Source organism: Takifugu flavidus, chromosome 10 (assembly GCF_003711565.1).
Source record: "Takifugu flavidus isolate HTHZ2018 chromosome 10, ASM371156v2, whole genome shotgun sequence".
Lineage (NCBI taxonomy): Eukaryota > Metazoa > Chordata > Actinopteri > Tetraodontiformes > Tetraodontidae > Takifugu > Takifugu flavidus.
This window is the reverse complement of record NC_079529.1, coordinates 13,449,261-13,473,008: the sequence shown is the minus strand read 5'-3', so window position 1 is coordinate 13,473,008 and position 23,748 is coordinate 13,449,261. Positions and strand designations below refer to the sequence as shown.

At 43.5% G+C, this 23,748-nt stretch overlaps 2 protein-coding genes across 5 annotated transcripts; both read left to right on the top strand.

The window, feature by feature from the left end:
• The first annotated feature begins 2,625 nt into the window (after positions 1-2,625).
• On the top strand, positions 2,626-5,104 carry rbm8a (RNA binding motif protein 8A). 2 transcript variants are annotated; one of them, XM_057044427.1, is made up of 6 exons: positions 2,626-2,776; positions 3,185-3,244; positions 3,316-3,393; positions 3,834-3,970; positions 4,476-4,612; positions 4,694-5,104. In XM_057044427.1, exons 1-6 carry the CDS (start codon positions 2,716-2,718, stop codon positions 4,740-4,742), a joined length of 522 nt encoding a protein of 173 aa, XP_056900407.1. In that variant the 5' UTR covers positions 2,626-2,715; the 3' UTR covers positions 4,743-5,104. The 2 variants fall into 2 exon arrangements, with proteins under 2 accessions (XP_056900407.1, XP_056900406.1); XM_057044426.1 differs by having other exon boundaries at positions 2,664-2,782.
• A 333-nt stretch (positions 5,105-5,437) lies between these two features.
• otud7b (OTU deubiquitinase 7B) lies at positions 5,438-23,479 on the top strand. Of its 3 annotated transcripts, none has more exons than XM_057044422.1 (12): positions 5,438-5,643; positions 12,120-12,326; positions 13,047-13,217; positions 13,356-13,586; positions 14,009-14,110; positions 15,066-15,193; positions 15,847-15,953; positions 16,061-16,188; positions 16,930-17,079; positions 18,410-18,524; positions 18,881-18,959; positions 19,385-23,479. In XM_057044422.1, the coding sequence occupies exons 2-12, from the start codon at positions 12,242-12,244 to the stop codon at positions 20,867-20,869; spliced, it is 2,781 nt and encodes a 926-aa protein (XP_056900402.1). In that variant the 5' UTR covers positions 5,438-5,643; positions 12,120-12,241; the 3' UTR covers positions 20,870-23,479. The 3 variants fall into 3 exon arrangements, with proteins under 3 accessions (XP_056900402.1, XP_056900401.1, XP_056900403.1); XM_057044421.1 differs by having other exon boundaries at positions 18,407-18,524; XM_057044423.1 differs by lacking the exon at positions 12,120-12,326 and having other exon boundaries at positions 5,448-5,643; positions 18,407-18,524.
• The last annotated feature ends 269 nt before the right edge of the window (positions 23,480-23,748 follow it).

Below are 23,748 nucleotides of genomic sequence, written 5' to 3'. Positions count from 1 at the left end.
ACCACATCACAAACAAACAGTGGTGGTGCATTCTGGGTAGAAACAACTCAGCTGAGCATGACAGACACGACTTACAGCTGTAAGCCAGAGGCAGCTACTGGGAGCTATGTTGGCCAGAGGCTGAACCCTGACATAAACATGGTTTTACATCAGCTTGGCCTGAGCAGTGAAGTCATTAGTCTAGTGGTCTTCAGGGTTGAGAGCTTAACCTGTTCCTGCAGCCTGGAGGCCAGCAGCAGAGACTGGAGCAGAACCAGAGACCCAGCCCCGCTGTCCTCCTTGAGTCCTGTGGAAGGTACAGAAAAAAAGGAAATATTTAGCAAATTGTGATTGCTAAATACATAAAGCCGGTACATCACGTATGCATTTAGAATTCTGCATGACTCCGAAATAATTTGACATCAGCACACAATGGATATAACTGTTAATTATTTTGTGCATAATAAATGAAAAAAAATTCTTCTGTATGTATTTGAATTTCCTTTACCAATTGCTTAATTCTCATGAGCAGTTTAAATTAACTACTTCAAACTGACAAATCATATAATACACCTGTGTGGCAATGTGGCGAAAATAAAGTGCACATTTGAGTATATACAGCAGATTTTCTGCTGATTGTTACTACAGGGTTCATGACATGGGTCAAGGACTTACACACACTGTAAATGTAACTACATCCAGTAAACTCGACTTTAAACTGTCATGACTAACATTAGGACGTTTGCCTGAAAGGAATCCTGCTTTCAGTAAAAATACCCTTAATATCATTATATGTGTATGAATGTTTTTCTAAGGATTTGATGATTGCATCACATTAAACAGCGCACGCCAACAGCGTTGCAACAATGTTACAGACTATAACATCCATGGATTTAAAAAATCAGTCAATCATTGCAAGCATTTTTAATAAATATAACAAGAATGTACTGTAAACCACAATAAAACCATATACATGTATTGGAAATAAATCTTAACCAGTTTAATTTTCATATTTTCTATGTGTTTTAACATAATTACCTGCACCAAGGAGCTTATGTGACAGCTGGCATTTGATTGTTTGTCTGATTCTAAATGACTTACAGATTTTCATGAGGTCTTGGGGAAATGTTGGTTACTGGCTAAGAAGGAGATGATTCAAATGTGGTGACGGTCCATATTCCGGAGGCATGCTGACATGTCCTTCCAAGGCTCCAAGTCAAGGAACTCTGATCATAAAGCAACCTATGTTATGTGACCTTGAATTACCACTGTCTGTATACTGTTCAGCTGTATCCACCACTGGATGAATGCTTTTGCAAGTAAAAATGCTACAACCATAGCTGGGGCACTCCCATTTATTTTATTTTTATGAAATATTGGTGTGATTGTAAAAGGCTTTTTAAAAATATATTTTTAAAGGATTTAATAAATGGATTGATGGATGGATGGATGGATGGATGATGATGATGGATGTAATCACCTGCGCACAGCGCCACCTTGTGTGCACTACTAGCCATCACAAATGACCTCAGTCTTCCGTTGCAGTTCGTGCCTCAGGCTGCATAAAGACGCTGCTGAACGAGGGCCTCCCTGGCACGTCAGTTATCCCCAGTCAAAAAGATCTTCATTTGCCTTAATTGTGGGTTTCCTTAGCTTCCTTAACCCCCCTTTCAAACCACTCCATTTAAGGAAGCTATCCATGTTAAATTGGAGAAACCATCCTTGAACAGAGGTGGTGGCCTGAGGCACTTCCTGTCACCCACATACAATGCAGTCCTCCACTCCTTCCAACAGCAAAACAACATTCACACCATTCCAGGAGACCCAGTGACTCATCACCATGTGACCCAGCAGACAAAGGGGAGACACCCCAACAGAAACTAGGTGAACGACCCGACCAACGACCCTGCTAACGACTCTCAGGTGACCACCCGGATCATTAGCATGCAAATGGTCCACAGGGGCTATATATTTTCAAGCTCTCTCCCCAGCGATTTCAGAACTGAAGAAGCCTTCTGGATAGAAGGCGAAACGTCTTCAAGAGAAGAAACCCAGTCCAGTTGACAGAGAAAACTACCTTGGATATAATGACCTGGATGACTGAGAATTTACACAGTAATCTTACCCACATTTCGGCGGCTTTTATATTTGTGAAACCAGTTTTTATTTAGAGCAATTTAGTCTAAAGTGGAGGAATGTAATATGACTTGTAAATATTGCATTTAAAGATACAGGTTATACTGGTTCCCTCAGCTTCCTGTCCAATTATAACTGTGGTGTAACTTTAGTGCAGAGAACAGAAAATAGTTAAAGCCTTAAGGTTTTCTTAGATAAATATTAAAGTGCTGGTCTGTTCACTCTGGAAGAAAGAGTCCTTGTGCATCTTAAGGTGGGCAAAGATGCCGATCCCAACCCACGTATTTTGGTGCAGGGTGGGCAGTGGGTTCAGATGGAACCTTCTTGGTGGAAGCGCTCTCCTTTGTGCGTCTTTGCATGTTTTCTGCAGCACATTGGAGAACATCATCATTATATTGTGCAGCCCCCACAAGTCGCTGTATATATCATTTTTATAACAACACTGATTAAACAGTGTTGTTTTTATGTCATTGTTAATAAAGTTTTTTTTTAAAAGGAAGAAGCGGAGGAAGAAGAAGAAGAAAAATAAGCCTATGTGCGCCCCCACGTGGTTGTTGTGGTGTATGTACAGCAAGCGAATAGCGCAAACTCACAGGCATCATGGCGGACGTGCTCGATCTTCATGAGGCGGGAGGCGAGGACTTTCCTATGGACGAAGATGGTGATGGTATTTCGATAATTCGGATAGTAGCTAATCTAGTGTTTAAACGAGCTTAGTTTTGGGCTGAACCCTACAGAAGAAACCCAAAAGAAAAGTGGCATTGCTACCTTGGAAGGCCTGAGCTAAGCTAACAAGCTAATAGTTAACAGTAGCTTCGGTTATTCAAACTCTTTTAAAGAAAGAATAGATATTATCTGTCAAAGGGACACGTCATTGTTGTGGAACATTTTTATGTCGATGAATTTAATGATGGAAGCTGCACTGAGTACATTAAAGTAAAACGGGCGTCCCGGCGTGTTTCAGTCACCGCTTGGACGCTAATATAACCCAACGTGTTTCTTATGTCTGTGCTGGTGACTTGGATGCCTCAATGGTTTAAAAGACCAATTTCCAATTTTTCGTTATTAGAAAGCATCCACAAGTTAAAGGAGAAAGCAAAGAAGAGAAAAGGCCGAGGCTTTGGTCCTGGTGAGTTACTGCTACTGATAATAACACATGTTTACCTGCTGATATTATTGATATTATTTTATTGTTCACAGAGGAGGGTGCCAGGTCAAGGGTCAAAGAGGACTATGATACTGTAGAGCAGGATGGGGATGAGCCAGGGCCTCAGAGATGTAAGTTCACAATAAAAAATGGATGTGAATCAAAGTGGTCCTAATATATGAAGCAGTTGCATGCTTGTCACAGGGAATTGCAGAATTAATTACAAATATGTGGTTTGACCATGAGTAATATACAGTAGTCATTTATTAATCATGCACAAACTTCACAAAGCTACAGTGTGCTTTTTAAAATCCTCAGTAATGAATAATGATAATGATCAGTGGCTCTTTAGCTGCTGCTTTAACTTGTTTTGCCCTCTTTTGGTTCCCTGAGTGTGTGTGTGTGTGTTTGTGTTTGCAGGGCTTGTTTGATTATAAGGATGCAGTTGTAGAAGACTGATTGAGCTTTTATTTTACATTGTTACTAACACTGGATCTGCTTGGACTGACGATTGCCACTTGTAGCCACATTTATTTTCTGATTTCTGAAGCCTTTTCATAACTGCTTGCAGCTGTGGAGGGCTGGATCCTGTTTGTGACCGGCGTACATGAAGAAGCCACAGAGGAAGACATCCATGACAAGTTTTCTGAGTTTGGAGAAATCAAAAACCTGAATCTTAATCTGGATCGTAGAACAGGCTACCTGAAGGTAAATAATGTCCACCATAAATATAGAAATTAATATTATCATGGCATCCAAGGTAGTTTTCTCTGTCAACTGGACTGGGTTTCTTCTTCTTCTTTCTTGAAGAAACCCAGTCCAGTTGACAGAGAAAACTACCTTGGATACAATGACCTGGATGACTGAGAATTTACACAGACATTATCATGGCAGCATTTGAGTGTAAATAAGATGTCACTAATAAGGTTTTGTGGTACTGTACATCTACGTGAATCGGCCCTTGAAAACAGTTTTTCTTTCACCCACAAGGTGGCAGGATTGTTCCGACAGAGTCTTTGACTTGTAAACGGAAAGGCACAAAAAACGGTCTAAAGGGCGGCTTTTGTATTTCAGTCACAGCGCATATATTGGCTTAATCATCACTTTTTAAGCCCCAGTTTTTGCTCGATTAGTCATTGAAGTAACAAATGTATTATAGATTTTAACTGTGGAATGCACTATCGTTAAGGATCTCATTAATTAACGGTTTTAGGGATATGCACTGGTGGAATATGAGACCTACAAAGAGGCCCAAGCAGCGATGGAAGGGCTCAATGGTCAGGATATGATGGGTCAGCCCATCAGCGTTGACTGGGGATTCGTCAGAGGGCCCCCCAAGAACAAGCGCAGGTCAGTGTTCAGCTTTTATTATTACATTGTATTACATTGCTTTGTTGTGACATGTTTGTTTGTTTGTTTGTTTTGGAGCAGAACTGGGGGGCGCAGACGTAGCAGGAGTCCAGACAGGAGGCGGCGGTAAAGTCCGGCTTCACCGACGAGGCAGATTGACTTCAATGTCCACCGTTCTGAATTCTTTAGCTGTCTTTCAGAGTTGTTGTTTTTTTTTTTTTTTTTTAAATTTTTACTGTATTTGGTATAACACTGCTTCACTGTACAACTATCCAAATGTGAGAGAACAGATTTTTCTCCATAAAGAAAATAAAATCAAGAATAGTCTGGCTGTAAATCTTTGCAGTTTAAGAAAAGGGTCTACCCAGATGTAGGGGTGCTGATGGTTTATGGTTTTAACCTGTCCAGCATATTTTTCAATCTAACACTTTCTAATGTTGTGCTGCAGTGCTTTGATTTGTATTGGCCAAGAATAAAACCTTTTTGAAAGAACAGTGCCTTCATTATTTCCGTTTTTAATCAGGCCATGAAGATGAAGTTGGGTTTCCATCATTCAGAGTGACCCCACCCAGGCATTGACCCACTTATTCTGTCCAAATGAGCGGTGCCCGTGAGTGGACGCTCAGAAGTTGCCTAAGTAAAAAACCCGCTGATCTTTCTGTAGCCATAAACATGGCATCGAATGTTTAGGATCCTGAAATCCTCATTTGGTGTTTACTCCATCGGGTTATGTCAGTCCAAGTTCAGGAATTAACGACGATAGGTGCTCTGAGGTGTCAATCAAGGCGAGGCCTTTCCCAATTGGCTACCTTTCCTTGGAGGCGGGCTCAGTCCTGGGGTTGACGGCGTCAGAGGTGGAGAAATTACTTTGTCGGCGGTGATCAGGTTTGGAATTTCACATTCAGTTCAATTTGTGAAGATGCTATAAAGTTAAGAACCGTCGCTTTAAAGAGATCTCGTGCTATTGACAAGTTTATACTGCCGGGAAAGTGAATTTGGTGATGAAAGAGACGTCTACGAGGTCGCTAAAGGTAAGCAGCAAGGGGATACACGAGCTTTAATGTTAGCTAACGTTAGCTGCTTATTAGCTTGGCTTGAAGTAGCTTCATGCTAGCCAAACGTGACTGTTCGGACAACTCAAATGATTATTTAAAATGCCCGTCATCAGCATTTGTGCACACGCAAGGCGCTTATTTAAGGCATCTGAATACTGTACAACAATGCAGTTACTGTAGCAAACAAGCAGCGCATGAAGTATGCGTTTGAAAGCCTGTAATGCGTTTATGTAAGCATGTGTATTGTTCGCTGATATGTTGTCACAACAGTTAGTCGTAGCCATTATAGTTGGGTTTTTTGGTCACTACGTCATGAAAACGGCCGTGGCCACTTGTTATCTTTTGATTTCCACAGAAGGGAGGTGAGTGGGAGAGCAGTTGATGGATAACTTTACCTTTGTGAGCTGTCAGCTGTCAGCGCAGTGTGGATGGTGTGTGTTAAAGTTGCGCCTCCGATGTGCCTCCTTTTCGCTTTAATCCTCCCCCCAAACTTGCACCTTTTCACCGCACCGCTCCCCATTGGAAGCCAGTCCAGTGCACAAGTTGATGCGTTCATTTGCTCCATCACCATCACATGCACGGAGCTTCTCTGTCGTGCTACCACCTCCCGGCGTGGTCAGGCTTCCATTACAGGCTTGTTCCTGCACGAATGTGTGTCAGCAGAGGTCACTTGAACCCAAACCCTGCTGGACTGAAGCCATGAAGCCAGGACAGGACCCCCAGGTGCAGCTCTGTTGGTGCCCTCCATTCTGTGCCCCCCCTCTCCCAAGTCATGGTCCGTCCCCCCAGTGTAGATGCTTCATAACTTTAGTAAGATTTTGGTCATCTCCTCCATCAAAGAGAGTTGCATTACACCTTGCCATGAATTATTTAGGCTGTTGAGGTTATGGGCTGTTGTTGCCGGGACACCGCTACAGATGGTCATTATAGAGAGTTATGACAGCATTCTTACAAAGTAGGTATTCACTAACTTAATAACACATTTATCTTAAATTCCAGACAACCACATTTATTTATTTTATCCAAAACATTATGTCTTCTTTAGCTTTGTAATTAACATGTTTGTTTGATAAAAGAGTGACTTATCCCTCTGAGGCAAGCCTTGGTCTCCAAAGTCATAAAAGGTTTCGATGACATCTTTCTCTCAGCATTACATCAGAGTTTTAATTGACTGCGTTAATGTTGTGGGTTTCTACTTCCCTTTCCGAACACGCTAGACGACACGCGTGCATTCATCCTGTCACGTTCACCTTTACACGATACAAATGGCCAGTTTACTATTAGAATCGTTCCTGCACAGGGGACGCAGCTTCGCCGGCCCTTTTGCGGTGTGGGGAATTGCGCAACCCTTCGACAGGTGCAGTGTGCAGAGGCCTGGAATAGAACCAACAACCTCTGTGTGGAGTGACTCCTCCACCTGAGCTGCTCTGGGGGTCTTTAATGTAAAATAATGTCAGCATTGGTGAATATAGCCTCCCAGTGTCAACAGTTATATTTGTCCCTCGCTGGATCCCCTGAACAGCTGCTCAGTACACGTGTACGTGTCCGTTACGGACCCAGTATCGCTTTCAGACCAAGACCCGTTAACGATGTAAGCACCCCCACAGGACGTCTGCTGACCTCGGGCTGAGTTAATAAGCAAATAGGCAAATGTTTCTTTAGGGTATTGGGATGCACCTGCAACATGCCATAAAGCTCCCAGCCATTTATCTCCCCAGTTTCTCAACCTTTATGATATAAAATCTAAATCTGCTGTTCCCCCACGCGGCTGCAGAAGCCTGTGATCCGGGGGCGTCTCATCTCTGTTTCACAGACTCCCATCAGGCCCCCCCCCAGCTTTTACTTTGACAGCAACAAGACGGCGCTTGTGACTCTTTATGTGGAGATGGAACCGATAGCCGACAGCAGCCCTGCAGCAGAGTTAGGCTGTGGTGTCTGTGGAGTGGTTCTGACCCGGCCCGTGGCCATAATCATTCAGACGTCTGTCTTATTGGCCAGCTGGGAACTCCCCAGGGAACAGTTTAAATATGGGATTATAAAAGTTGGAAAACTTTCGAAAAAGATCTGGGATTATAGTGATGAGCGGAGATACTGCGCAGTGAATACACCGCCATCGTTTTAAGGAATTAATAATGTATTTTTTTTGATCAAATATTTACCAGCGCTCCTCATTGTTCTGCCATGGCTGACCTTTCAGTTTCCATCCATGCACACATGCACGCAGAGCTCTATCAGGGGCTCGGAACGGAGGAGGGTTCAAATCCTTGAACCCAGATTAGGCTGGGAGCCTTCAATTGTAAGATTCTGGGTGAATGATGTCATTAGTAACAGATCCCAGATCTGTGTCCTTAGAACCTGGACCCCCAACGGCTGCATGTTTAGATGTTCCCTGTGTGAAAGGGTCACATCTTAAGTCAGAAAATGACTAGAAAAGCAGATTATAAAGATGTGAACAACATGGAAAAAGCTCTGAATATCTACGTGTGTGAACGTTTTATAATAGGACCATCTCTTTTGGTAGGGCAACAGCTTCTAAATGCATTTCTGTTGCAACATAAACAGTGGAAACTACTTTATGGAGGAGTAAAATAATCCCATTTGGAAAAATATTACATTTAAATGTAAATAGTAAGGGGAAAAAACAACTTGGAGTGGTAATCTGACAGGAAAAAATCACATTTTGGTGAGTTAACCTCATTTATCTTACATCGGGAACATTTTCCAACTCTCGTTCAGTAACACACACACACACACACACAGTTCAGTGGAATTCATTAGGTCATATGAACCCATTTTGTCTGTCACCATGCGTGTCCATCCGCCATTATGTAATTATCTGTGGCATGTTTTACCAGGTATGAGAGGTATGCTCTCATTCTAGTCATCATAAATAGATCCCCCGTCTTTTATCCTCATAACCCAGAGAAGTTCCTACTTTCCAAGGGCATGTAAAGATAGCATTTGCATGAGTCCGGTGTTGGGGTGTTGGAGGGCAGACAACAGTAGCGGGGAGGCCTGAAGAAGGAAGGCAGACTTGGCACATTTTTGTGTGGTGACTGGATGGCTTTTATGCTCCACCATCTTCAGTGTCCTGGCCTCTGAGACTGCAGTGTGAAATCTCTGACATCAGCTGTGTGTGCATTCAGACTGGCATTCAACCCCCAACACACACACACACACACACACACACACACACACACCAGCTGGAAGGCAAGTCTTCATAATGAAAAGAATGTGCATGTTCCACTTGGCCTACTGTTGCAGGAGTTTGTATGTAAAATATGTCATTTGAAGTTCTTGTCTCAGTTTGTTAGGTGGTTTTTAAAAAAAAAATGGGTATTTCGTGAAAGTAAGTGAAATTTTGGATGGAAGGGATTTTAAAAAATCGCTATGTCAGGATGAAAAGGTGTAATTTTATCTGGACTATAGCATGATGTCACACACTGTGTGTGTGGGTGTGTGGATGGATGGATGGATGGATGGATGGATGGATGGATCATGGATGGATGGATGGAAGGATGGATGGATGGATCATGGATGGATCATGGATGGATGGATGGATCATGGATGGATGGATGGAAGGATGGATGGATCGATCATGGATGGATCATGGATCATGGATGGATCATGGATGGATCATGGATGGATGGATGGATGGATCATGGATGGATCATGGATGGATGGATCGATCATGGATGGATCATGGATGATGGATGGATCATGGATGGATCATAGATGGATGGATGGATGGATCATGGATGGATGGATGGATGGATCATCCATCGATCGATCACCGGCTCATTGTTCACCTCAATCCTGGCCTCTTCCCTCCCTATAAAAGGCTCCAGCCAGGGAAGAGGAACAGCAGAGTGGAACACAGCATTCACCTGAAGACCACCAGAACCCAACTTTAGATCTAAAGAAGCAACGCTGTGATTTACTTCCCGAGTACTCGACGCGTTGGACAAAATGGTGTTCACACAGGCAGTGGGCTTATTGACCCTTTAAGCAAGACAACAGCAGAGTATAATAATCAGTACAGTCCTTTAATTGGTGCTAATTCTCAACTAAATGTTGTCCTGTTGGCTGCTTCCTTTTTGTTGCGCTGCCATAGTGGCAGTGTTATGCGTCTGTTGAAGCCTCACTCGATACATACGCTGAATTCCCCTAATTTCAGTTTGTCCGATGCATTTTTATTTTAAACACACGTATATTTGGTCAGTGTGAGTCAGTTCAGCGTCATCCGTATCACGAGGAGTCAATGATCAAATTCCTCTTCCTAATTATTCACCCACACTGGACCACCCACATTACCCTGGTGTGAAATTAAGCACATAAACCCAGAATATGATTCACAATTCCAGAAGCCATCAGAACAATTTTATCTGATTTTAGGAAGGTTCAAGCTAAGTGACCGCTAGCCGCCCTGCTGTGACGCACTCAGGGAGCGATGAGCTCACGTACTGAACCTGAAAATAGTCAGGAGGAAGAATGTTTGCGTTTCCTACCCTTGTAGATCATAAAGACAGACACAAGAACATTGTTCCTTTATTTCTGACAGATTTGACACTCATCCACAAAGCTTCAGTTTACTCCAAAAGAGACTTGTCTGTAGTCTGCCTCTTATTAGAGCTGCCAAAGGATTCAAATCGAACTAATGAGGTTTAACCTGTTTTACCAAACAATCCGGTGCTGTAGTTTGGAAGGGATCCTGGGCGGTTACTGTATTTCAAATGCAGATGTGGACTTTGTCCCCTGTGCAGTGTCCCACCTGAACATCCTGTGACTCAGTAGCACCTTTACTATTGATTACACAACCGTGTTCAGACTCTTTACTGTGACGCCTGACCTTTGTCTCCGGGGGCCTTTCTCTGTGCATCTGTGAGGTGTTATTATTATTGATGCAGGCCACAGTGGACAGGCCTTGAGTATAAACACCCGTTCCTGTCTCATAATTTGATAATGGAGATTAAAAACTCAGCGATGAGGTCAAAAGATCCTCCTCCAGCACTCACAGGGTTACACGGAGGTACCGATCTGGAGACGGCCACAAAACCTTCATGAAGTTTGGAAAAAGTGAAAGGGTCCGATCGTATCCGTGCCATTTTCCAACACTGAGTCAGAATTAGGGTGCGTCCTTCAGAGGCAGTTTGAATAGTCTTGTAAGGACGGGCCTCAGTCAGTCACACGATAAGTGCGCTGACATCACAAAGATGGACTGACCTCTGACCTCTGGTTTGGACTCTTTGTTCCAGGTGTTTGCTGTGAGTCCTCAGTGCTGCCTGCAGCTGTCCTATCCAGAGAGCCACTGCTCTGGAAATGCTTCATCTCTGCCAGAAACACTCCTTTCCTCTTCTACTCACTAGTTAGGGAGTTGGGCTGAGTGCACTCTTTAGTGTTGAATGCCGACAATCTCTTTTCAGGCAATAAAACAGGCGTCACTATGTTGCATAATCAATGTGTCCCAGATCAACATCGGTGTTGGTTGAGCAATTTATTTTTTTTACTCTTTAACAAATCTAATACACTCAGTGATCATTTCTTTGTACTTTGCCCTTCAAACTTCAATATTAATTAAAGATTAACATCAGATCTCGCTGATGGGACTGACTGATGGGATATCTTGCTTGGTTAGGGAGCATCAGTTCTACACTACTTTTTTCCAGTGCATTATTGGATACATTGAGTGTTTCCTGCCCCCTACTTAGTGCACTATATAGGAAACATGTCGTTAAATGTTCCTCTGAATTATTGCATCTCCATGCTGGCTCATATATTGAGATGGTCACACAGGAAATATTCACCATTGCAGCTATAAATGAGCTGCTTTCTGCTTCTGTTCACCCTCCAGCTGAGGTCTGATCATGTTGGGAAACATTAAGGCTCGAATGCACCTCGTGGCAGAAACCATAATAACAATAATAAACCAGTAAACATGTTCATAACAACCAGTCATGCATCCATCCAGGAACTGTGTTGTGTGACTATTATAATTGTAACTTTTTTTGTCTTTATTGTAGCTACAACATTAAAAACATTAAAAATAAACTATAGTGAGAACTCAGAAGTGTATTTGTGATGACTTGCATTCTGATGTGGAACAGTCAACAGTACAAGAGCAGCAGTGGCTTTGTTCTTTGCTTTGATCCCGCTGCTGCTGTGGGGGGCACAAGTGATCGTAAGGCTTTCCTACTTACCCGTGCACTCTAAACAAGTGACCCGGGATTTTACCGGATCACCCCTGGATTTTATGGTTATTGATTTAGGTATCAATTACATATCAGAATGGCAGAAGTAGGTCTGTTGAGTGTTGGGCTTAACTTTATAGACTTGGGTGTTGAAGGTGGCATCGTTTTGATATTCATGTTCTTGTTATGACTTCTACAATTGAGTTAGTTACTTTAGTTTTAAAGACTGATTCCAGGTTTAATCCTATTTGATCTGTTTTGCAGGTGGGGCCATTTGGCTAGCACCAGGTAGAGGACGGGGCATCCTGTCAAATTACACCAGTTGTGTGGGATTTTTCTTTTTTCCTGTATGAACATCACCCATCAACCTGTGAATTCATGATCACATGACTTTGGATATGGACGCAGTCCTGTCCGACTTTGTCCGTTCCACTGGAGCTGAACCGGGATTGGCCAGAGACCTGCTAGAAGGTAAATTCTTACATCTTGAGTTAAATCTTTGATGTAAAGCACAACTAATGTGTAGCAAGTGACATTCACGCTGTTTGGTTGCTGTGGTGGTTTACTGGTAGCACTGGTGATAGAACTTGGACTTGCAGATCAAAATCAGGCCTCCCAGTATTGAAAGCATTGTGTCCTCAAGTGTTTCAGCTATAAACTAGTACATTTCTGCCAAGGATGTTGTCCTAAATGCACTCGTTTGTTGTATGAACTCAGAGTTGACCCTGAACGTCCTCACTTTGGTAGATAATTGCAATCACTTGATTTCCTTATATTTTATACCTGTTGGTTACCGTTGCTGTAAAGACCGTTCACAAAAACTCATTTAAACTCAGTCAGAGCCTTATCTTGCATTCTATACTATCTTTATATTTAGTAACACTTTTTTATGGTATGATCTTTCCCCAAACTGTATTCTCACTAGTTATTCCACATGTAAGATTAATACAGATAAATTTATACTTGGAGACAAAAGCTTTATGTCAAGTCAACCTGGTCTATGTCGCTAAGCAACAGCAGCCAAGTTACAGTGAATAAAATGGGTTAAAAGTCAGTATATAATGCTATGAGTTGTAGAACAAGTTGCTGGCATTAACATGGATGGCTTTAAACCTTTCAGGATGTCATTTGTTTAACATTAGCCCCTGATCCGGTGCCTCAAATTTATCCTCTCATATTTTGTATCTGTAGGCAAGAATTGGGATTTCACCGCTGCACTCAGTGACTTCGAGCAGCTACGACAGGTACATGCAGGAAACCTGACATATCCTAGCACAGAAGATCGTCCATACCCGCCTCCTGACAAGGAAATGGCGAGAGTTGGGCGGCCCCTACTCCACCGCCAAAATGAGGTGGTACAAGGTGAGTTCATCAACACATAATCAAGAACATAGTTTTACAGTAGGCTTGATTCTTTACTTAATATAGCAAATTAGTTTAGCTTGTGACGGCTTTCAAGAATCCATTTGAACCAGTTCAATCACATCTCTGTGTCTTCAGCTGCCACCGAGAAACGTCTGTCGCGGGGCATTTCCCACGCGAGTTCAACCATCGTGTCCTTGGCCCGCTCTCATGTCTCCAACACTGGAGGTCCCAGTAACGAACCCCTCCTGGACATGCCCCTCTGCACCTTCCAACTACCTGACCTCACCGTTTACAGGGAGGACTTCCGCAGCTTCATCGAGAGGGACCTCATTGAGCAGTCTATGATGGTGGCTTTGGAGCACGCTGGTGAGAATAGGTCCACCTTAAAACCAACCTACCACATTTATGTTAATAGAATCCCCCTGACCAGCAGACACCCATTTGTTTCAGGCTGAATTTACACAATACTGCTAACATATTTAAAACTAGGCACTTTTCATCCTTATCTTCTTTCTATATTGTACCCTTTCCCTTGTTTTCAGGTCCTATTTAAGCCTCATACAAATGTAGTATATTACTTGAAAAGCTTAGAATGTATTAATAATTGTTTTCCCCATTGTTTCATATAAAGATCATGCTAGCCCCTAATACTAATACTGCTAATACTTTAGGAGGCCAGTTTAGACTTAATATTTACTGTTGCTAAGATAGAACCTCAGCTGTTTAGGATTTACACTGGTCTGTATTTGCAATACAAACATTTATGGGGTTTTTTTTTCTTCCTGCAGGACGTCTAAACTGGTGGACAAAAGTGGTTTCGAATTGTCAGAATCTGCTGCCCCTCGCAACAAGTGGAGATGGAAATTGCCTGTTACATGCAGCCTCCCTTGGTGAGTCAAGGTCACAGCAGCCATTCAACGGTGGCATCAAAGGTTTGCTCCCTCTGGGTCAGACTTCTGTTCATGCGAAGAGTTGGATCATGATATGATCTGCAAAGACAGTAAATCAGAGACAACATACTCCCTCTATGTTTTAAACAGAATCTTTAGTTTCTTCTCAATGGTTTAACAGCGAACCACAACTCTGGGGAGCTTTATGTTCCTGAGGTCTGTAACATTCAAAGGGGGGTTCTGACTTGCTTTATGCTAGTAAAGCAAGTCCTACAGCAGTGCTCTGTTATTTCTGTTCATCTTCCAGTCCTTATCTTGACCTGCACTGTTTCCTGTTAAATGCTATTTCTTTATTACATTGTGTGAGCAGAGGAAATTAGGAGCTGAACACACTTTGCTCTCTTTATATTGTCTTGTCAGTTATTACCAGAGTGCCACCAGGACTTTACTAACCCTGACTGTAAATCCATGACTCTAACAGGCAAATTAGGCTGTGATAACTTAGTCATAGTTAGCTGAGAGGTTTAAGGCCAGATGGATGGTCCATCCTGAGGTGCTGCAGCCTTCCCCACCGCCACTGTGGGCCAGCCTCAGCTCTGGGCTTTTACAGAGTTCTGCTTTCCCTTGTTTCTCGTTTGGACAAAAACCAAAAAAAAGATTACACTGATAATGTGTAAAATATTGAAAACGGTGTTTCATGTGATGCCTTTTGGAGCCTCATCTGTGGACATTTCCATAAAGGGACAGCATTTAAAATGTGAAACAAACTGATAAAATTGTTTTAGACAGTGTCTTATCTTTTGAAATTGTTATATTTCTTCAGCATGCACTTTAAACAGAGGCCAAAAATCAGCTTTTTCATCAGGTTGCAACTGTTAATTTGAATGGCCTGTTTGAAGTTACACCTTTATCACACATCTGGTGCCTAAATGACTTATTCTGTTTGCTAACCCAGGTATGTGGGGATTTCATGACCGGGATCTGATGCTGCGGAAGTCTCTGCATGCACTGATGGACCATGGGTTGGAGAGAGATGCTCTGAAGCGCAGGTGGAGGTGGCAGCTCACTCAGCAGAATAAAGAGGTCTGTTCCAGACCTGTTTAAGTGCTCTGGGTCTTCTCTGAAACCGTATGAGAAAGGTTCTTGTCCGGCCTGGGAGGTGGCCTTTGGATGAAACTCAAAGACAATTTAAAGCCTGCACTTGTTTTTTACTGTATTTCCAGTTGTCACCTGTCAACCTGCTTCCACATGCAGTAAACCATAACATATTTGAAGTGGATGTATCGTTTTCTACATTGAATTTCCAGGATAGTGAGCAGTACCATCGTTTAGCATATAGATCTGTTGAGCTCTATGAGGTGTTCCAGCTGGGTTGGTAGTTCCTCCCTGCCTGGTCCAGCAAGGCAGTGCTCTAGCATTCCTCTCATACTATTAATTACAGCCAGTGGTGGTTTAACTAGAAAAAAAAACCCACATAAGCGTCCTTGTTGTTCTGGCTAATTGCTATGCTTATTCAGTACTGAGAAGTACTGACAGGCGTGAATACTCTGGAAGTATGTTCATACTTCAGAACCTTCCAGTTTTCGGTATTGCAGCGACGCCCCCCTCAAATCAGTTCGACCCATCATTTCCGCGTGTCATTTGTGACATTTGTAAAATGTGCACCAGTGCAAGTTTGGCAGAATTTCCATATCAAGTTTCTGAGTGTCTGTTCCTGTGAATGTCTCTCTGCTCAGTCTGGTCTGGTGTACACAGAAGAGGAATGGCAGAAAGAGTGGAATGAACTGTTGAAGCTCGCCTCCAGTGAGCCACGAATACATTACAGCACCAACAGCACCATCGGGTAGGGTGAACTCTCGCAGTACAGTACTCGGTCACCCACTTTCATTCACCTATGGGTAAACCCTAACTTTTTTTAAATCTGACTTTAAACTGTCTTTATGTCTTCAGGGTGGAATCCGCAGATGAACCTGTTTATGAGAGTTTAGAGGAGTTTCATGTCTTTGTCTTGGCTCACGTTCTCAGAAGGCCAGTTGTGGTGGTGGCTGACACCATGCTAAGGGACTCTGGAGGAGAAGGTAAACATTAACTTGTCTTTTAAGATACTTAATCTTTTTTAAAAAGGACTTTTGTGTAACTTATTGAATGACTTTACTGCCTATAGCCGCACAGTATTCAATTGAAAGCAAGGTGTTTCTGATGATACCAGTGTCCCATTTATATGCCAACCAGCAAATTCTGAATAAACTGCTTCAGTCTCGTCCGTCATTAAATGTTTGAGCAACCCCACAGTCTGGTCTCCACATCTTGTGCTGACAATTCTGTTATTTCCTAATATTCTCTTTAACTTATTTACTTTTTCCAATTACAGTCCATATGGACCTGAATGCACCACTTTGCAACAATGTTAGGCGTTGTCAGTAAAGTTCATCTCAGGTGTGACTGTGCTCCTGATGTCGCCCATCAGGAATTTCAGAGAGGATGAAACAAAGAATGTAATTTCCTGCTAAGGGCTGAGTGACAGGCTTTCAGGACGGTGTCAGAAACTCATTTTCCTTTTCTTGCTTTGGTTTCTTTTCACACACACGTGAGATTTAATTTGGTTAGTCCGACATAACTGCTGTCTTGCTATTGGGAGAGGAAATGGCAAGTAGGATCCTGAATAAATAAACACAATGCACAGCCTATGCACAAATACATTCAAATGCACAATTTCTTAAATATCGCTGATGTTTCTAGGATGTTTCAGTTTCAAAAACCCATTTCGGGGTTGATTGATACTTATTGATTGATTTTTTTTAATTTTTTTTAAAATCTAGCCTTTGCTCCCATCCCATTTGGGGGCATCTACCTACCACTGGAAGTGCCAGCTGCCAAGTGCCACCGCTCACCACTTGTCCTGGCATATGACCAAGCTCACTTTTCTGCCCTGGTGTCCATGGAGCAGAAGGATGGCTCCAGAGAGCAAGGTGACCCTCTAAATCCTTCATCTAAAGATTCTTTACTTTTTTAAATAGTTGCATTTCCCTGTTATGCACAGCACAGGCTATGGAAGTCTGTCTGGTGTGTGTGTGTTTAAAATTCAGACATATTTAATATCAACTTTAATGATAATGGCCGCTATGAAATATTTAATGCTGAGAGATTCTACTAACAAAACTAAACAAGTACACATGACTTTTGAAGAAATATGAAACGAGTCACTTGTAATTGTTTAGTTATACTAGTGCAGGTGTATCACATAATATCGTCCCTCAGCAGTTTGAAGGAGGTTTTCCCTCGTTAAACCTTTAGTTAGTTTCGTGGTGAACTCCTGACTGTTGAAGAGAGAGCGAAGGTCGAAAGACCTGTCTGAGGCCATCAGAAAGAAGATTGTAGCGGCTTATGAGTCTGGTGAGGGATTTAAGAAGAATAATTTGAACCCAGCCATTCCACTGACTGGAGAATAGTCTATAGGTGGAGAGCATTCAAAACAACAACCTGCCAACATGCCCAAGTCTGACTCTCCAAGTCTCTTCACCCTGAAAGTAGGCCACAAGATGCTACCAGAGGTCTCCAAAGCTCCTAAAATGTTATCTCAGGTCCTCAAAACTGTGGACGTGAAGGGGCCTCTACAATCAGAAAGAAACCACACAGGTTTAAGAGTTTCTCTAAGAGCAACATGAGGGTCAGCCTGACATGGAAGAAGCCCCTCAGACGTCTCACAGGAAAGCATTGTGTGTGGGGGGGTGGGGCAGCCTCTCCTGAGACTGCTGTCAGACTGGTAGATGCTCCAAAAAACATCTCGCTGAGGTTACGAGCAAACACAAGCTAATTAGGGGGAAGAGTGGCCTTGGTTGGTTTCATTCACTTTTATTACACTATTTTTTAATGTTGTTTATGTGCTAATATTTCACGTCTTCAAAAGAGAGGAAAAACAGTCCAGTTGACACAGAAAACTACCTTGGATAACTATGACCTGGGTGATTGAGAATCTACACAGACATTATTTCCCTTTCTTTCCCAGAGACACTTGAAAGCAAGGTTAGACTATCTACATGTGAAAAGTTCTTAATAAAAATATTTTATGGGGGTGTCCTAAATCTTTGAACTATATGTGAAGTTGTGGGAGATCAAATTTTGGCATTTTGTTCATCAAGCAGCAAATTCAGTTGCTGTGAGCATGAAAATGTCCAACTACTTTCTTCTTTGAAGCATGCACTCTAGTCCTTGACCCGGTAGCTAAACACAGGTGTTGGTCCAGTCTTATTCAGCTGGATTGTGACTGGTTCTCTCACGCTTGCCCTTCTTTGTCAGCAGTTGTGATCCCCCTCACTGACTCGGAGCACAAAATGCTGCCGCTGCACTTTGCTGTGGACCCTGGCAAAGAGTGGGAGTGGGGAAAAGATGACACCAACAACGTGATGCTGGCAAGGTGTGTCCTCCTAAAACAGGTTTTCTCCATTTCCAACATGCCAGTTAGTTTGCAGGCTTAAGTGGGCGCGTCTGAAGCGCTGTTACAGGAAGAGCCCAATATAGATAAAAGCAAGAGTGGCACATCCCTGTCCTTTCAGCGTGGTGCGCGGGGATTGACCTCTGACACCAGATTAGCACCAGCACTAGTGACAACAAGATTACCTCTAAATTCTAAGTAGTAGAGCATTAAAATAGCAGCTTGCTTTAAAATAAGAAAAGCATTTATGTCCATTGATGACGGCAGGGCAGGAGTTGTGGTTTCACCTTGCAGAACTTTGTTTTTCCTCTTACGTGCTCTCTCTCTCCTCTCCCCAGCGTGACTCTGTCTTTGGAGGCCAAGCTCCAAATGCTGCACACCTACATGACGGTCACGTGGCTTCCTCTGCCCTGTGAGGTAAAGATGGAAGCCCACACACATTCTCAGTCCTCTTTGTTCATCTGCACGGTGCTTTGTTTTCAAGGCTCCGCATAACAGGATAGATCTCCTTATTTCTGTGAGTCAGCCACAACTGCTGAAAGATGAAGAAATGTTGTCATGAGCAGGATCATCCGTCATAGGTCACAATGTTTCCAAATAAAGCTTTAGTGACTGTAACTGGCTTGTACTTGTGAAATTCCATTTGCACATTGAGTCACTGTTTTCTGAGAGGAACCTTCTATTTTTATCCAACGTGGGTTTTTTTTCTTGACATTGTCTGGTGATATTTTTGTTTTTCCATTAGCGGCTACTGTCTGCACAGATGCTGGTCTGAAAATACCTTTACCCGGTTAACACTTTTAATTCTGCACTAACTGCATCATCATATCCTTTTCTTGTAGCAAGCCCCTCTGGCTCAGCCCGAGTCTCCCACGGCATCGGCGGGCGATGAACCCCGTACTCCTCCTGACTCGGAGTCGGACAAGGAGTCCGTCAGCAGCAGCTCCAATGGCAACGGAGACACAACCACAAGCTCAGCAGCCAATGGAGGAGGGTCCCTGGCAAAGAACAGCTCCTCTTCCTCATCTACCTCTTCCAGCAGTGGGTCAGCGGCGACTGGCAGCGAAGGGAAGGACAAAACCAAGAAGGAAAAGGACAAGGAGAAAGACAAGAAGAGGGCGGACTCTGTGGCAAACAAGCTTGGCAGTTTTGGCAAGAACCTGGGCAGCAAGCTAAAGAAAAATGTGGGCGGGCTGATGACGGGCAAAAACACTGGAACCGGAGGAGCCAAGCAGGAGGGCGGGGGGGAGAAGAAGAAGGGCTCCTTTCGAGTGCGGAAGGGCAGTAAAGAGAACTCGGCTTCGGCCCAGACCTCAGAGGATTCAGGGAAAGGCTCGCCCTCCTCCGGCAGCGAGCGCCTGAACGGGACTGGGAGCAGTATGAGCAGCAGCGGGGGGAGCAGCACCGAGAGCGACACCTACAAATACAGCAGCGACGTCAAAGTCAGCCTGGGCATCCTACGAGCTGCCATGCAAGGGGAGAGGAAGTTCATCTTTGCCGGCCTGCTCACGACCAGCAACCGACACCCCTTCCAGGAGGAGATGATCCAGCGCTACCTTACTGATGCCGAGGAGCGCTTTCAGGCTGAACAGGACCAGCAGCACCGGGAACCGGAAAAGAAGGGCGTCACCAACGGGGTCCAGCTCCCGAAAAAGGACACGGCGGCAGGCACAGAGCTGACATACCCACCGTACGAGCCCAAAGCAGAACTGTTGGAGAACACGTCGACTTCCTTCGGCCACATGAAGGTCCCTTTAAGCCCGTCTATGTACGCTGCCGTCGTCCCCATTCCTCGGCCCTCCCTCATAGAACAGATTACAGCAGTGCCACCCCTCAATCAGCATCATCATATCCACAGCTACATGGGCGGTCAGCACCAGTTGCCCACTGGATCCCCAGCTACTTCCTACTCTGGTCACCTTTCTTACGCCACTCTTCCCCGACACTGCCCAACAGCACGGGGCCCTTCCCATTCCCAGTACAGTACCTTGCAAGGGCCCTCTTCCCTGAGTCGCCTTGCACCCTCGTATCCTCTGGATATTGACCCACCGGACTACCCCGGAGCTGAATCGGCTCCGGCCGCAGCTGTGAGTTACCACAACGGCTTGCGGGACACGTACTGCGGCGTGGACACTCAGACTGGGCAGCCCCCAGTCAGACACTACTCACTCGGGAGTGCCAGTGGTTTGAGCAACCAGCAGTCGAGTCGCTGTCGGACGCCCAGTTGCTCCTACTACGGACACCCAGAGACGAGCAACTACTGCTCTTACTGCTACAGAGAGGAGCTGAAAAAGAGGGAGCCAGATGCAGCCATCCACAGGTTCTGACGGCACCTCCATATTGGTTTAAATTTGACGAGAGGCCTATTTCTGTTAAAACGGCCTCTGGCTCGCTCTCACTCTTTCTCTCTCTCTCTCACTCTCTCTCTCTCACTCTCTGAATAGCCAAAAAGGAAACGCAAACAATCCCCCTCTATTTTTTAGCTGCGTCTTCCCGTTGAAAAACCAGTATCCAGCTACAGAATAAACAGGGTTTCTGCCTAAGCGAGTCAGGCATGTGTGGTGTTGGATCAGAACTAGCTGCACTTGTGTAACATATTGCTGTGGCTCTTATGCAGTTTATACGTATGAGTGTATTTGTGTGTTTGGGTTGCTGTTTCTCCTCCTCCATCAGAGTTTAACGCCTTGCTTCTGTCTCCTGCGGAGAGAATGTAGCTCCCAGACACCATCCAGCATCCAGTCAGGGCCCAGCTTAGACACACTAAACACAGCGAAGCAAGCACAACCAGAAGAGACCTACTCTCATCTCCTATGTTGCTTTCTGTTCCATTATTTTGGGATGCTAGAGGATCTGTTCCAGGTCACATAGGTCTTTCAAGCACCACACAGCCATTGTGTCGTGATCTTTGTTAGATAGCTTTGTCATCAGTCGCTAAAATAATTAGTTTATAGGGTTCAGCATTCTGTGAACCTCTGGGGTTCTAGTAATCTTTAAAAAAAAAAAAAAGACAGATGTCTGTGCTGAGCACAGCTGCTCTGCACTTGAAACAATTATTTCAGCAAATTGAATTATCTTGGCTTTGTTTGACTTTAGGGACTTCTTTAAATTGGGCCATGCCAGAGAAATGTGTAATTCTATACATTTTTAAAAAAAAAATACACTTCACTATCTGTACTATCTGGTACTTCTGTTAATATTTAAAGGTCGAGTACATGTTAGTAAGTAGTTAATATGAAAACCACAGAATGCTGATCATACATTTAGGCCTTCAACTCCTCAAATGATCTCTTTGCACAGAATCTAGCGCCTCCTAATATGCATTTAAAAACCTTCCGCTCTTTTCTGCTTTGGCTTGATTATTGCGTTTTGTTCACACTGCGATGATTTTCAAACCCCAATGGCGGTTGGAATCCCTGACATTCGCCCCGTCTGCTTATTACGATTCAGGTGGCACCGTTCAGATTTCCTTTGATTTCCTAAAATGAAACCAGAACTACAGTTAATGGTGTCGGCGGCACCATCGAACTCCTCGTTGCCTTTTCAAAGCATTTGTAGGTAATTAAGTCCTGCAATTTTTACTACTGCATATACTCCTTGAGAAACTTATTTTTGAGCAGTTGGCCGATGCCAATGTTGGTTCTAGGCATGTTTCCTTCCCTGACCAGGTAATCTATTTCAGTTTTTGTCCTGTTTAGAAGTTAAATTCTGAAGTAGAGGTTCGAGTGCAGTTCCTGGCCTTGGCCGTTTGGGGGCGCGCGTCTTTTATTTATTTCTTCCTCACGTTACCATCGCAACACACTACAAAATAACCAAAATATTGGGGATTTATTTCCACCAGTTTCTATTTAACACTAGTTACCAGAACCGTTTTGCTGCTGAGAATAAAACCTTCATTTGTAACACTACACCTGATAAAAGAGCATTTTCTGTGTTGTGTCAATGCACAAGCGTCTTACTTCAGACCAAACCCCATTGTGAGTGTTTTTCTTACTGTCAGAAGGCGATGTTCTCAAAGAAAAAAAAAGTTTGCATTGTTGCTTTAACTCCAAAGTAATTCATACAGAGATTTTTAATTTATTTTATATCGAGGGGGAAAAAAACAACTTTTATCTCAGAAACAAGGAAAAGATTATTTTACTGGCTAAAACCTTTTTTGTTTTTTTATTTAAATAGAACAAGAGCTGTATAGATGTTTGTGAGTTATTTTTGTAAGCCCAAGGTTGTAGTGATTTAAAGGGGTAAGAATGTATATTGCTGAATGCTGCGATCTGTGCATTCATTGTATTTATGTCTGTGACAGTGTGGACTGAGAGGAGAACACATGCTAATGAGTAAATGCTAAATTAGCTCCCAAACAGGCCTGGTGATCCCCCGGGACCTGTTTCCTCAACACTAACCAACCATGTGTCGGCTTAGAGAAGAATTTGGAAAAGCTTGTCTTGGAATGTTGGGAAGCTACATTTTGGGATGTCCGTTCTCACATGTCTGACTGTCAGGAAGTCTCTCTGTTGTGTCCATGTTGGTTTTATCTGCTCACTGCCACCAGTGCTCTGCTCGAGAATAGACGGTTTTCACGTCCACCCAACAGATTTCTTCTAAACGGGAAGAACAATGTTTCAGAATGATTCTTCCTCCCCATCACAGCTGCCCTAATATTCTCCTCATGACACATATTTGTGTATAGTGCAACACAAATGTCGGTGTGGACAGAAGTTTCACCATCCCATAACATTCACCATGAAACATTTTGAGTTGCATGTAAATGGCAGCCAGTTTTTTTCATGATTTGTGCATTACTGAACTTTCACTGTCTCATTTTTGTGTTTTTGCTTTATTTCGTCTGGGAGGAAGCGACAAGAACAGAAGGATCATCGATCTCGTGTTGGGCTGTTATCATATTTTTTGCACAGTTTGAATAAATTCTTATTGTATTTCAAGAGTGTCACGTGTCTTTCATCACTACAGAATGTGTTTGGAGTGACTTTATAGAGAATTGGGCACAGTTTTGATGTGTTCTCAGTGTAAATGATCTGTCATTTTCTGTGTTCTGAACAACTGCAGCTCTCCCAGAGCGCTGGGCCCGAAGGTACCGGAGAAACCGGACACCCTTATGTAATATTGAAAAGGTTCCCATGGGGTTAAAAAATACTGATGTTCTCCATCGGAGTCCACGTCAGTTCTGCATCTTTGCAGCCCGGAACGCTGT